The 15393-nt window shown below is 50.4% G+C and overlaps 1 protein-coding gene across 1 annotated transcript in view; it reads right to left on the reverse strand.

The window, feature by feature from the left end:
• Positions 1-3379: 3379 nt before the first annotated feature.
• The window catches only part of CAPN2 (calpain 2), a 59277-nt gene continuing 47263 nt past the window's right edge, over positions 3380-15393 (reverse strand). Inside the window, exons 13-21 of the mRNA XM_046678745.1 lie at positions 14420-14456; positions 13348-13413; positions 12070-12127; positions 9459-9523; positions 8413-8481; positions 7762-7840; positions 6418-6534; positions 6107-6165; positions 3380-4392 (exon numbers count right to left, since the gene is read on the reverse strand). Coding sequence (XP_046534701.1) covers positions 4369-4392; positions 6107-6165; positions 6418-6534; positions 7762-7840; positions 8413-8481; positions 9459-9523; positions 12070-12127; positions 13348-13413; positions 14420-14456 — 574 coding nt within the window. The 3' untranslated portion in view covers positions 3380-4368. The remainder of the gene's footprint in view (positions 4393-6106; positions 6166-6417; positions 6535-7761; positions 7841-8412; positions 8482-9458; positions 9524-12069; positions 12128-13347; positions 13414-14419; positions 14457-15393) is intronic.

The following is a 15393-nucleotide window of genomic DNA, read 5'->3' on the forward strand; positions in this document are numbered from 1 at the left end:
TAGCTAAGGTTATTCAGTCAGACACTAATCTAGGCACTGCTGTGGGAGACTTTGCAGATTTAATTAAGTTTACTAATCAACTGACCTTGAAATAGCGAGGTTATCCTGGATTTCCCAGGTGGGCACAGTGTAATCACGTGAGCTCTTCCGAGCCGGAGAGGTGAGGCAGGGGGGAGGGTAGCGAGATTGGGAGGATGAGGTGGACTCAGCCAGTCCTGCCCTTGCTGGCTTTGAAGATGGAGGGGGCGGGAGCCAGGGAAGTTGGAAGCTGAGAAGAACCCCTGGTTCTTCAGCCAGCAAGGAAGTGGGGACCTCAGGCCTGTAGCCACACGGAACTGAATTCTGCCAGCCTGAGTGGGCCTGGAAACAGATCCTCCTCAAGTCTCCAGTGGGGAGTGAGCTCGCCTGAGGAGACAGGTGTTGCACTTCTAACCTGCAGAGCCAAGAGAGTTGGTAAGCCACTCAGTCTGTGCTGATGCGTCACAGCAGCAATAGGAAGCAGATAATGTGTGCGTTCTAGTCCTAGGCTGGCGCACTTTCTGCTCAATCACGGGACCTCGCCCAGGACACTGGACCCGCTGAGACTTGGTTTCCTAAACTGAAATGGAGTTTAATATCATCGGCTCAGCACCCCTCAGAGAGGTGAGGGGAACCATGCTAAGCAGTGTCCGTGAAGGTGCTTGGTACAAAGGTACAAAGAACTGCACAAATGGATGAAAAGGGAAGATGTGAAAGTCAGGAAAATGGCATCAGCTGGGTTTTTTTAAAAGATATTTTATTTTTCCTTTTTCTCCCCAAAGCCCCCTGGTACAGTTCTATATTTTTAGTTGTGGGTCCTTCCAGTTGTGGCATGTGGGACACTGCCACAGCATGGCTGATGAGCCGTGTAGGTCCGTGCCAGGAACTGAACCCGGGCCACGGAAGTGGAGCACACTGAACTTAACCATTAGGCCACAGGGCCGGCCCTGATCGTCTGTTTTATTTCCTTATCTTAAACTTAGAACATCATTTGTTTTTATTCCCCCTTTTTGGTTTTTTACTTGTTTTATTATCAGAGGATCCTTATGTCAAAGCTCCTTATAGAAATATTTGAAAGTACAGAAAAGGGTTATGAAGCAGGAGGAGAAGAGGATCACACTAGAGGCCACCACAGCCAGCCCTGTGGTCCAGTGGTTAAGGCTCGGCGCTCTCACCACTGTGGCCCAGGTTTGTGTCCCAGTCAGGGAACCACACCACCCGCCTGTCTTGTTATACTGTGGTGGCTGCGTGTGGCTGGGGTGCTGAAAGCTGTGTCCCTGGGATTTCAAATTCCAGCAGGGTCACCCATGGTGGACAGGTTTCAGTGGAGCTTCCAGACTAAGACAGACTAGGAAGAAGGACCTGGCCACCCACTTCCGGAAAAATTGGCCATGAAAACCCCATGAATAGTAGAGAAGCACTGTGATAGAGTGCCAGAAGATGAGAGGATGGTGCAAAAAGACTGGGCAGGGTTCCGTTCTGTGTACACAGGGTCACTAGGAGTCAGAATCCAATCCACAGCACTAACAACAAAAAAAGAGGCAACCGCCATTAACATTCGAGCATGTTTCCTCCTAGTCTTGTCTGTGCTTTTTCTCTTTCCATAGCTGAGTTTACTGTTTAAGCAAGTCCATATTCTGTTTTATGCCTGACACTGTATCATAGACCTGAGTTTTAATGGCTGCACAATATCTGTCTTGCAGTGTGTCCAGTGTTTCTAATGTTGAACTTAACGGCTGTTTTCCGGTTCTTGTGTATTGTAATTGATGCCATAGGCACATCTTTATGATAGCAGAATTTTTAGAGTTTTGAAAAGGAGGAATAAGGCAGCTGAGGAATGGACTCTGCCCAAGAGGATGACCTGTAAATTTCAGCTGTGCTCAGAGCCTGAAGACAGTGGAGCCACGGAGGGATTTTAACTAGGGGAGGAACAGCGGGGGCACACGAGAGAACGGGATCCCTGGGGGCAGAGCGCAGAGGGCATGGGGGCCAGGCTGGCAGAGAACCCAGAAGGTAAGGGCTGGTCCGTGCTAGTAGGATCCGGCACCAGGAGGTAAGTGGCGATCCTAAAGCGCAGCTGTTTGAGGAGCGTGGGCGGGCCGTTAGCTGGACTGCAGAGGGTGGAGGGGACCCTGTGAAAGGCAGAATTAGGGTCCAGCAGGACAGCTGTCTGGATGACGGAGGGGGGGAGGGTGTAAGGGCGCTTCGCAGTGTGGGGAGCACTGAGGCCTGCTTAGACCCTGTGGAGGGAAGAACTGAAGACACACGAGGGGGCTGGATAGGCCTGAGACTGGGACTCAGAGCAGAGATTCGGGGGGCTTCCTTCACGGGCTGGGGGCAAGGAGGCAGTGAGGGGTTAGGGTCTGGGACTTCCTCCAGGCTCAGAAAGTCGAGGGGATGTGCTTTGTTGGTCATTTTTTTTTCCCCTGTAAAATGGGCATTGGCAAATGTTTATTATGTGGGAGAACTCAGAGTACTTGATAATTCTCTTTTCCAGTCTTTTCTACATTTGCTATGATAAGCATGTACCTTATCTTTTTATTTTCACTTTATTTCTTATACTGTGACTAAAATAGACTTTTAAGAAGTGGTGACCTAGTTCAGCTCTACAGATTAAAGTGCCACAGCAGGGGCAGGGCACCCAGCGCTGCCGGAAAGGTCTGGAGCAGCCCCGCGGGTTGGGAGGGGCCTGCGTGTCCCTCCACCTCCCAGCCCCTGGCCACACTGCCCGTGCTGCTTCAGTCTGGAGTCACTCCCCACATCTCACTCTTAGCCCAAAGCCTGTGCTGCTGAATCAGAAAAATCTCATCCCCCAGGGGATTGCCACCTACTGGGCCTCAGACAGCAGTGGGGCACCAGGACGAACTTAAACTCGTTCAAGTTGAATTGGGGAAATCCATCTTCCTTTCTTTTCATGAAGTCTTAAGCTGGCATTACCTAGCTCAAGTCATCTTACATTGTTCCCATTTTTTTAATGATTCCTCAAGGATCACCAACAGCAGACCAGTGATTTCTCTGCCCGTCGTCTCGGCTCCCTTTCTTGTCCCCCACACCAGCAGGAGTCAGCCACAGTGACGTTTAGGTGGCCGGTGAGCAGGGACCTTGCCTGTGGCTCCTTAGGAGACCAGCAAGCAGTGGAAATTACAGCCACGCCCATTTTTTGGTCAATTATCAGAGCTTCTGAATTGGATTTTTATAAATGTTTATAGTTCCACATTGAAATGATGGGGAAGCTGCCTTTTCCTCCCACTACGGGGGTTTGCAGAGGCAGCACACCCTGTGGAAGGGGACGCAGGCTGTAACTGGGTGTGCTCATAACCCACCCACCAGGCCCCCCCCGAGGAAGGACAGCACGGCATGCCACTGCCTGGGCGACTCTTTATTGAAACAGTACGTTTGGAAGAAGATAAGGCAACAAGGCAATATTTTTATAACATTGCTAGCATTTTCCCCAAAGTGAAGCCCGGAAACAAGCTTGGGTGGTTTCCACAGGTACTCCCTATGCGATGTCCCCCCGACTCCATGCACGGACAGCAGAGATGGTGACGTTCACGAAGTTTCGAGGCAGGCAGCAGATGGCTCATTGTTTCTCATCACGATTGGCTTGCAAGCTGGACACCTGGTTTCAGTGTCCTGCTTCAGCTGACCAAGAGTAGAGTCTCTTCAAGATGGATAACACTCGGCGTGTAAGACCAGACATGCTCAAAGACTTGAGTTTAAGGAGAACAACTTACTGTTAACCAAGGAATTTTATAAAATCTGTCTTGTTTAATCCAAGTGCCAGAGGTGTGCTTGCTCTCCTGGACTCTTGATGCCTTGGCAAGATTACTTTGTGGAGCATCATTTTCCATTTTGCTTAAGGGCAATGGTAACCCGTTCCCTTGGTATCTGGTTAAACCAAATGGCTGTCTGGTAAATGCCACAGCTGCAGCTTTAAACTGGAAGTTGCTTTTTAAAAATATGCCCACCAAGGGCCTCGTGTCCTTTGGGATTGCCCTAATGTTTGTGCAGCTATTAAGTATCTCCCTGCATTTTTTCCTGATTTAATATTGCTATAAACAGGGAAGTGTGTAAAAGTAAAAAGTGTATCCTATTTACAGCTTTAAAGCTTTTTTTGAGCTTATCAAATCTTAAGCGATCACTTGTCTTTATTGTAATAATATGCAAATCTTTTACTTGGATATCTGAAAGTTCTGCTATCTCAAATAGTATGATTATTTCCCACTATAATCAGCAGTCTAAGTAAATGTTCCCATCATTTCAAGGTCCAGATAAAAAGTTTCTCTGTGGAAGCTGAGTCCTTGGCTGATCTTCTTTCCTGAGAAGTCTTCAGGCAGATTAGTTATAACTTCAAAGGACCGAGAAACAGAGCCACTGTGAGGAAGAAAAAAAAAAATCGGTTCAGCGACCAATTTTAAAACTGAAGGCTATTTAAGCACCTGTAGATTATTCTGAAAGGCTGATGGCTGTACCAGAAAAGCTGACCAAGGGTTAAGAGAGATCAGTGCACTAACTCACATTTTTCTCCCTGAGTCTAGCTTTTTATGGGCCAGGGGTGTATGTGTTATTGGAATCAGGAGGTCATGAATTGATTATGGGGTTGACTGACATGCATGACACGTGAAACTCAGACATAAGAATTCGCATTTTCCTGTCTCTGTCCGAGAGTGTCACAGCAGAACTGTCATGAGGTGTGGACACGCCTTCAACTAGTGGTTTCCAAGCTCGGTTCTGTATTGGAGTCATCTGGGAACTTTAAATCCAATTCTGATTGAATCGGTCAGGGCTGGGCCTGGGCAGCAGGACTTCTGCAAAGTTTCCCCGGTGATGGAACATGCAGCCGGGGCTGAAATCGCTGCCAACTGAAGGGGACATTTTCTTGACACTGCTCGTCCTTAGCAAAGACTAGTCGCAAAGATGTGGGTCTCCAGGGACCCGTGAAAGGCAGGCCTAGAACAGGAGGGAAAGCCAGTGGGCGAGACGCGTCTCAGGAAATGGGAGGAACAGGATACCCAGCAAGAATGATGAAGGGGTTAGCGTTTCCAGAACTTAACCATATGGCAAATTTCAAGGCACAATTGTATTGCCTCTAGCTTAGATTGTAATGTCAGGGTAGGGATATTTCCTAGACTACACAGAGTTTTAAGCAACTTAGTGTTATTTGTAACCAGCTAAAATAGATTCTCAGTTGACTAAAGGTACCTTATAATGCATAATAGCAGAGTGGATTTAGCGGCTGGCTTCCTCCTGAGTTCAGAATTCAAGGGAAGACTTGCAAGGGTCTCATGCCTGTCCCTACCACTTGGCTCCTCTGGTACATGGGGACCTTGCCATTCCCACCCGGTGCTGGCCACCCAACCCAGCCCTTTGTCGCCTGTGCCGCTCCAAGCTCAGTTCCCCGGAGTAGAGAGGAAGTGTAGACTGGAGCCAGGTGCTACTGGAAGGATAACCCAGCTGGCTTCTTTCTTTGAAGCAAGAGAACTTCCTGTCATCGGGAGGACAAGAGAACATTTCACGCTTCGCATTTTTGTGGAATTGGTCAACCAACTTTATTTGCACTGACGACCATTTCAGAGGTGCGTCTTGCTGGGGTGCCAGACACATGGGCACGGTAATTATATACGGCGAGCTTATTTATTATTGTTAGTTTTATTTCAAAGGGGGAGGAGGGAGAGAAAAGGAATGTGCTCAGAAAGCATGTTTGGTAGATCTGTTCTAAGAATGACAGATCTTCCCAAAACCCACTGGAGTTTCATCCAAAGGCTTTCTTTAGAAGCACCTTCTCCCGTGCCAGTGAATCAGTCCATTTTTCTATGAGGGATCTTGCAGCCGCTCTCTGCTTATTTAACCTTGTGCTGCACTCAAGGCAAAGCTCATGGGAGGAGGGACCAGCTGTGTTTTTGTGGACTCGAGAATCAATAGGTAGTTGGCAAACTACAAACGGCAAATAAAAGTGCATTGCGGGATCTTATAACCATTTACAGGCCTATCCCCGACAGACCAAAAGAGTCTTAAAGCAAAGCTTTAGAAAGCAGGTCAGTCAGCCCATGTTCCCCCTCCCCCATCCCCTTAGGAGCCGCTGACTTACAGAGATGAGATCGAGCTGTATCGTGCCTGTATTCTCGGGATCCAGCTCCTTAAATATCTCTGTGGAGAGACAAAGAGGATGTCATCAGTGAGTGAGCTGAAACAGAGACCACATTATCCTCCTGCCTGATATGGCAGCTGATTTCATTGAATGTCACAAGCTATTATTTCTTCCCTCCTCCCCCAAATTAAAGGATTTTCATTCTCGACTGGACAGACACGTCTCTGGTTCGGATGACAGCACCCCTGGGGAAAGGCAGGCCGTGTGAATCCCGAGAGAACCGAATGGGGCTTCCCCAAGCACCCACTTACTGAATAGCGTCTCCAGTCGAACCAAACACCGAACGAAGTTATCAAAATCGATGATGAGCTGGTCATCTGCAAACCGAGCGACAATGACCTGGTGCAGCTGACAGGGCAGCTTGAAACCTGCAGTGAAACGAACAGGCAAACCGATTCTGAGTATGAGCTGGCACCCTGGGGCTCTCTTCATGGGCTAGGGGGCTGATGTGGCAATTTATGCTATGGTTATAATTGCTTTTGTCCCCTGGCTGCTCTTCTGTGAGGCTGGTTTTATTTTGCAAAGCCAGTGCTTCTGCCGTCGCTTCTGTTTCCGAGCTGTCCGCCGTCAGCCTGCCTGCCTCCTTACTGACCAACATGTAAGATTTTCCTGCCTGTCCCCACCTCCATGGTCACGCTGCTGGCTTCATGCTGTCAACCATCCTTCCTTTTCTGTTTGTTTGTTTAGCTCTGAATCATCTGGGAGACTAGATTCTTCCTGGATGTGTATGGCAGAAACTGTTGATGGTAAACTAATATAAATTCTCCCTTTTCCCATAGTAACAGAATTTTTAATGGGCCATGGCTGCCTAGAATCAGCACTGCATTTCTCAGCCTCCACTGCGGCCACCTGGGGCCTTGTGACAAAATTCTGGCTGGGGATGCGTGTGTAGATTGATGTGTGCCCTTAAAAAGGCAAGGAGTCCACCTTTCTTTCCTTCTGTCGACCCACTGCCAGAACATGGTTGTGGTGGCGGGCCACCCTAGGTCCCTCATATAAGGGCAACACTCTAAGGCTGGTGACACGACATGACAGCAGGAGGCACCGCCCCGGCTTGGATGGCTTGAGCTTGGATTATGTGAGAGGAGGATGTATCTTGGTTAGGTCAGTTATTTGGGGTCTCTGCTGCCGTATTACATTCCAATAATAAAATGAACAAACTCCTATGGTCATGTTTGTCCTCAGAGCACACCACTCTCCCACGCTGCTGTTCTCCCACAGCTTGTGTCCCTTTTCTTGATAGCACCTTCTGCTAGGGACTTACCCAAGTGTGGAGTTGATCCCATTTCTGCCCAACCAACCCTGCACCCAAACAGAGGCGCTGGGGGGAGTCTGTTTGAGAATGGCCTTGCCTGCTTGACCTACCAGCCTGCTCAGAAGGAAACTTAGATTCGAGAAGGTTTAGAAGGCAGAGCATCCTGGACTGCAGTTTATTTTTCCACTAAGTCTTTACAAGGGGAATGAAAAGAACGTCGTCTGTATGGAGCCAGCACCTACTTGATTTCACATGGCATACCACTTTGGATTGTATAGAATACGTATTCATACATTCTACAGATAAAACGAAAGAAGAAAATACTGTCACAAACTCTTACCTGCTTCTTCTAATGCTTTCCGCATCTCATAGGAGTTCATGGTCCCAGACCTGTCCGCGTCGATTTCCCGGTAAATTTTCTGGAACACACAAAATAGTTATAAAACCATGGCCTGGAGCAGGGTAGGGGGCAAGTTCCCTCTGTGCCGTGTGCTGAGTGGGCAGGAAGTTTTCCCAGCTCCGGGCCTCTAGTCTGGCCTGAGAGGAATCACCCAGGTTTCTGCCTCAAATGGCTAATAGTATTTTGCCTCTCTGTGAGCTAGTTTGTAAATATGCCCATCAAATCATCTGGCCAACTGCCTTGGGCCCATCTTATCCTCTATGTAATTTTTGTCCTTGAGCTCTCAAAATCCAGACAAGAGGCTACACAGCTTCTTCAGAACACTTCTGGGGGTGGCTTTTTGATGACCCCATTTCCCGTCAATAATGAGACAAAGGCAGGGAGTAGACACAAGTTGCGAAGTCCTTGTTCTTTCTGCTTGCGTTGGCTCACCTGTCTTCCCTCACCCTGAGCTCCGTTACGGGTGAAATCCCCCCCCCCCTGGGACCCCCCCCCCCCCCCCCCCCCGGTAAGGAGTTGCTGCCTCCAGAAGTACACGCACAGCACGTTCCTGAGCCCCCGGCCCGCCCGCGCGCCCTCCTGGGCTCTTACTTGGTATTTCTGAATCTTCGTCCAAAGAATGTAGAATTCCTTCAACCCCAGCTTCCCAGTCCCATCCAACTGCCTTCAGTTAAGGGGAGCTCCAGGGTCCAGGGTCACGCGGCATAGGGTCACCTGGTTTGTCCTCCCCACTGGACTTTCTGGGAACCAGCATATTCACAAGGAGCTTTGCAGAAAGACCCTTTTCTAGCTGTTTATATTGGTCAAACCTGTGTCTAAGGGCAGGAGGAAGGGCCAGATAGGGACCTGCTGGCTCCCCCTGAGTCCGCTTACTGTTTGCTCTGGGGGTACTGTGGGAGGACCCCAGACCCTGCTAAAAACGAGCTGTCACATGATATTCAGGGGGCTGCAGAGGGCTTCCGATGCCTGGCCCCTTGCTGATTTGGGGAGCCCTATTTGGAGTATTTCTCAGAGGCTTTTTGTGGGGGGAGCTACACGGTGGGTGCTGTGAGCCCACAAGATAAAACTGTCTAGAGGCTTAGCCCGTCCCTGGCCAGCACTCCTCGGTGAGTGTCGGGAACAAGGGGGAAACGGATGCTCATCTGCCTCAGGGCCAGGTGGGTGGCCTGGAAGGAGCCAGAGCAAAGGAGGAGGATGCTCATGGCGGGTGGGCCCCGGATCTACGAATCAAGAAGGAAATCGTGACCAGAGGAAGCAGGTTCACATCGGAAATATCACGGTTTAAGGAATATTTCCCTAGAGGAAATAGTGGAAAGACTGTCCCTCAGGAAACAAATCTGAGCTGCTTCAGGCAGAGGATGGTGGGGTGCTGTCAGAAATTTCCTGCACGAGGCCCAGGGATGCTGGCCGACCTGCACTTGGAGCCCGCGGAGGTGGCCAGGACGCGCAGCATCTCCTTTTCCCTCATCTCTAGTGTCTCATGCTTCCCCAGGAAGGGAGGTCCGCGCTGACCACAGTTCTACCACAAGTCAGCAAGCCGGCACAGCAGCCGTGCTAAAGGGCAGCGTGCTGGAACCCTTCTAGAGCGAAGTTTCCAGCCCCTTCAGCCCTTCTCTCTAGACCACATTAAAGGATACATCCAACATGTCAACCATGATTTTGCAGGTCTCGATGCTGAAGCCATCGGACTTGATATCTTGCCCTAGAAGACAAAGTAAATGTTTCAGGGAAATCTTCTAGAGCAGCGCTGTCCAATAGAACCTTCTCCAATGATGGAAATGTCCTGTATCTGCACCCTCCAATACTTCAATTATTTTAAATCGCCACATCTGGCTCCTGGCGACCATCCTGGGACAGTGCAGAGGCTGCATAATATTCGCCTGACTTCTCTGTAGATTTGCTGCGGGCAAACAGGTTTCTAATAAGTGCTTTTTAAGTAAATAAATAACGATAAATGATTGGGTCTTTATGTGCTCACGGGTGCCAAGTCGCCTGTGGTCATCAGGCGGGGAAATGAAAAGTGGAGGGCCGGTGAGTTCCTGGTAGGCTGGGACCCGTGAGAGTAAGAGATTTACTTGGGTCATCCATCTGCTGACAGCGACAGAGCATCCATGTCCCCAGCTGACTGAGGAGCCTGAGGACCCGGAAGCCATCAATCTGGAGCCACTGTGCTCTACCAGGTGAGTCCTGTCTCGTTGGGGGTTGGCAGGTGGTATGAGACCGTTGTCACAAATGTGAGTCTGGTTCCCCACTGATTCATGAGGAGCCCCCTGTTTTGTCATGTCCTTGTGAAAGGCTATAACCTAATTGTCTCAAAGCTGGCATCTGGGCACTGACCCCGTCTCAGGAATGGGCATGGGGCTCAGTGTGGGACCCTTGGGCAGAAGGCAGCCATCACCAGGCAGCCGAAGGAGGGGACCGAGCTCAGAGGCACGGGTGAAGCAAATGCTGTCCCCCAACAAGGAGCTGCTGAACCCAAGCCTGGCCTCATTCTCCCCTCCCCCACCCCACCCTCCATCTGTGGAGGAACAATGAGGCTTTAGTCCCCTTGGGCTCATCACGGCCACACATCTGAAGAGCCCATGACCTCACTTGTGCCTGGTGGCCTCAAGGGTAAACACCATCTTCTTGTCCTCCCCCAGACTGGAGGAGGAAGGGTGAGGACCAGGCCCGCCTTGGGGAAGTCCTGCGCTGGTCTGGCCATTCTGAGCCGCTGGTGGGGAGCTCTGTGAATCACGGAAGCTCTTAAGGCAGCTGTGTGTTCAGGGCCACAGGGCAGGTTCCAGTTATCTATGGTCCCTGCGAGGGGCGGGTGGTTCACGTTCACCGGGATGGAAGACCCCGCTGGCCCTGGACTCTCCTTGGGCTGTAAGTGGAAGATTTCCTTTTATCTCGTGGAGTTAGACCAGAGGCAGCCTTTGAAATCCACGAGACTGCTAGAGATGGTCCACGGGGCTGATGTTCAGGACATGACAACATACGCGTTTGTTTCTGATCCAGGCTTCTAACTTCTGACATTTACAAACCCCTGCTCGGTGGCCAGCCATCCTATCAAAGGCAGCATGGTTCTTGTGATCATTTGAGGAGGAAAGAAATAGATGTGTGTGTGTGTTTCTCCCTCTTGGTGATCAATAGTGTGTGTGGGGGGGTGATATTGGCTTTGATATTTTTGCTTAAGAAATAGTCACAAGGGGGCCGGCCTTGTGACCGAGTGGTTAAATTTGTGTGCTCTGCTTCGGCAACCCAGGGTTTCGCTGTTTTGGATGCTGGGTGCGGACATGGCACTGCTCATTAGGCCATGCTGAGACGGCACCCCACATGCCACAACTAGAAAGACCCACAACTAAAAATATGCAACTACGTACCCGGGGGACTTTGGGGAGAAAAAGGAAAAAATAAAATCTTAAAAAAAAAAAAAAGAAAGAAATAGTTACAAGCTGAAGAGGTTTGTGAGAAGCAGGGCTCCCTAGCTCCTTCTCAAGTCTCTATCTGGTTTTATTCATTCTTTATGGAAACCCTACAGCTTGGGCTGAGAGTGGCCTTTCTGGAGCCTTGAAGTCACTTGCCTAGCCCATTGGCTCCAATGAAGTGATATTTCTCCCAGTAAAGAACTGGTCAGAGTGGCTCCTTTAAACACACATTTGAGAGATGAAGGCCATTCCCTTGGTTTGGGTAGAAGATGGTTCATTGATCCTTCCATTCTGGCTGATCAGTGAGATGTCACTCCATCACTGGGTCCCTGCCAAATAAATGCAGCCAGGAAATTCAGGGGCTTGGAAGGCCTTCTGGCTGCCCTTATCTGGGCTCACTCAGCCTTTTCTTACCAATTAATCATCATAATAGCCACCATTTATGGAGCGCAGTCTTTGTGCTCGGCAGTTTCCACGTTACCTCATTTAAGAGGCTCAACCACTCCTAAGACGTAAGTAGTAATAAGCCTCTTTTGCAGATAAGGAAACAAGAGTCAGAGAGGTTATATACCCTTGTTCAGCTCACAGAGCCAGTAAGCAGCGGAAACCTGGATGTGCTCTTTCATCTCTAGACCCTGGAAACCTTTATTCTTTTATCACATCGAGTAGAGCCTCCTTCACCACTTCTTCGATGGTGGCGGTGGCAGGGGTATTTATGTGGCTGTAGGGAGCAATGGTGCAGCCACAGCAGCCAAGACATGGAAGGGGAAGGATTCCCATGTTCCCTGGAGTCCGCAAGAGGAGTAGGATGAAGGATTTGCAAGGAGGGGATACTTACGTTTTGCTAGAATTCTTCTCAGGATGGTCTGCAACTCGAAGGCAGAAATCTCCGCATCCTGTGGACGTGCAACCAGAGCATCATTACTGGCTCCCTTGGAGCAGCACATGAGCAATGGATGCCCGCCCCGGCCAAGCCCGTGGGAGGTGCATTCCGTAGGTCTGGGCTGGAGTCTATGAATGTGCACTCCCAACAAGCCCCAGGAGATGCTGCTGCTTCCCCAGAACACACTTGGAGTGGCACTGCCACAGCCCGTGTTTCAGATAGTGTTGTAAGGTACAGCGTGCTCTAGGCAGAGTTCATTCGCCAGTTCGTTGCTGTAGAGAAGATGAAGGATAAATTCTCCACTCTACCCACGTCTGTGGTCTGACTTGACTTGGTTCGCTCACACCATTCCTCCCATCCAGCATGCCTTCCTCACCCTTTAAAACTCAGATCTGGCTTCCTGCAAAGCTGATCAGAACCAGCTGTCTCCAGGAACCAGCCCAGCACTTTCTCTTAGCCAGGGCTCCTCAGAGGTGGCTCATGTGCCTCCATTCACTCACACATGTCGTGTCACTGGGGGACAAGCCCCACTGTTGAAGAGCAAGATTGACTGTGGTCATTTTTGCCTGCTGGGGCCAGGTGTGTGTGTTTGATTCAGTCAGTGGAGAAACAAGTCTCCGTGGCGCCCCGTTCCCTTAGAAGCCGGGAGGGAGGGAGGCAGGGGGAGCAGCCGGCACCTACTTTAGCACTTGGGTGAGGAGGCCCAGAGGAGCTCTGGGGTGGACACCGGAGGGACAGATCCTCCGTATAACGGAGGCGGATGACTTTTTTTGGAGTTGTTGGGAAGAAACAAGGCTGAATAATCTGTAGCCGACTAAAGCCTCAATGGCTGAGGGTTTTCTTAAGAACAGGGAAGTCTAGGACTCTGTTGTAAGTTGCTTGCATTCTTCTGTTCCCCCAAATATTTTTGTGGAAATTAAGGATAAGGGGCCGAGTTCCATGTCTCAGTTGAGTGGAACCGAGAAAACAGCCACAAGGTGAGGCCAAAAATCCTAAGGTAGGAGAAATGCAGAGCCAGAGAGACCACGGAAACGGAAGCCCCGGCATCGCTCAGGGGTCCTGGGGAGGACGTGGGTGAGGAATCTGATCAGAAGTCGGAGTTAATTTGCAATTTCTCTTTGTTTTGTTGTTTGTTTCCTCTCCCCTTTGAAACTGAAGGCTCCCTGAGGGGAAAGACTGTCTTTTCCTTTGCATCAACCAGAGTGAAGAGCATAGAGACCGGGGAACACCTACCTCCCCGGCCAACTGGGCAAACAGCTTCTTGAATCCATCTTCAATGTCGTCCTCGCTGACGTTGATCTGGAAGGTGAGGCACAGAAGTAAGAAACAATGGACCCAAGCAAAGAATGACGCCAGGGGGCCTGCCTGCCCTCTCTCCCGGGGCAGCCGCCCCTCCCCGATCACGGTTCCCCTTCTCCACCTCTTGGGCCTGAATTCTAAGGTTACTGGGATTGCAATAAGGCATGGTGTGAAGAATTAATACAAGAAATTCCTTTTCTAGTTAAAACACAGGAGAGGGAATAGAAACTATGTGGGAAGGAGTTAAACTCTAATTTCTCACACACGTATCTTCTTAATCATTTAACCAAAAGGGCCTTTTATGATCTACTCTAATGGGGATTCAGAAGTAAAAAAGACTAGCTGGAATGTTCTAGAAGGATTTTGGCAGTGGCTGGTGGGCACAAGCCCATGAGGCTCTCTGAAATTGTTGGGTCTCCTACTGAGGACACAGGACAAGCACAGACCTTAGGAAAGTGAGGGGTCAATGATGATCACACCACCCAGGTCCTGGGACAGTAGGGAGCAGACTTCCCTCCTCTGTGGTGCTGTCCTTCCTCAACTTTGGATTTGTTGTGGTTGGGCCTATTTGAAGTTCCTGAGTTGTACCCCTCAAAGCCCTTTGGGATTTACCGCTCAATCACAACGCTTAGAACTCTGGGCAACCTGAGAAATCTTGTCATCCAGTGCTCTCATTTTACAGAGGAGGAAACTGAGGCCTGGAAGGGAGAGTGACGAGCACCTCGCACGGATCAGTGCAGTACTGGTGTCCCGTCCTTCTCCACAGCACCCCACGTGCTCATGGGCTAACTCCGCCCTAATGGGCAGGGGACTGCTCAGGCCCAACACAGCGGCCAGAGCCGCTGCAGGAGGCACTCATGGGCCCCCCGCGGCAGGGATGTGTCTTCCGTTTCAAGCTGTGTTCATGAAGTCCTGGGGGCCTCCTAAACCCTTGGGATCATGTTTGTTCCTCTGCTCCCTGTGTTGGCCAGGACAGAGTGGGTGAAATTCAAGGAGCTACAAGTACCTCTTCAAGGTTGGCCTCGATTTCATCATCAACAACTCTGGAAAGAGAAGGAAATGATGTGTTACTGGAAGGGAGGTGAGGGTGAAAAGAAACGTTGCAGAAATCCCTGCTAAAGTGGAAGTTGACGTTGAATCCAGCATGGGGTGGGCAGAGGGGATTTCTCTGTGCCCTGAGTTTCTGTGCTAACACGTCCCCCGCACAGCAGAAATTAAGGCAGCAATGATCCAAGGAAGATTTGTGGCCGAAACAACTTGGAGAGCCAGAGATTCTACCGTTGGCTGGGTTTTGGTCTTCATCAGACAGCACGGTCTTCCCGGGCAGCAGGGTGCTGGGACTCTGGACCGCTCACTCCGGTCCTGGCCTCAGGGAACCGCTTTCAGTTCCACTGGAAACACTCTTTGCCATGGTAAATCTTTCAAACTGAGAATCAGGCAATGGACACCGCTGCCTATGGGTTCTGCTTAGGGTTGGAGCAGGCAGGCAGTGCAGAGGCCTGTGCGAGATTTCAATTCAGGCAGTGGTCATTTATCCCGTGCACAGTCCTGTGTGTGGGTCCCTCTGCTCCATGTGAGGGCAGTTAAACTTAGGAGGGTCTTCCCTGTGCCCCTGCATCTTACACTGAGAGTCCCATTCTGCGGTGCCGACACCTCACAGGGGAAAGGATATGGGACTCTTGGTGCTGACAGTTGGAGCCTGCAGCAGAAGGATTAATATCCTGGGACAGGAAAGGCAGGCACCTTTGTGGGATGGGGGTGTCCCGCCATGGTGGGCAGCTCCCCTGGAGAGCAGGAAAATTGAGGGGGTGGGAGTTTCCGTGGATAGTGGCTTGTGGTTGGCAGGGAGGGAGAGTCCTGGGGTTGACACAGGACAGTGTCATTCCAATGCCACCGGTCAGGTCCCCATTTCCTTGTCAGTGGTAAACTGGACGCACCAGGATTCCTCCCAGGATCCTGAGAGCTGAGAGCGGGCCCCTT

The sequence above is a fragment of the Equus quagga genome, chromosome 12 (assembly GCF_021613505.1).
Source record: "Equus quagga isolate Etosha38 chromosome 12, UCLA_HA_Equagga_1.0, whole genome shotgun sequence".
NCBI classification, from domain to species: Eukaryota; Metazoa; Chordata; class Mammalia; order Perissodactyla; family Equidae; genus Equus; species Equus quagga.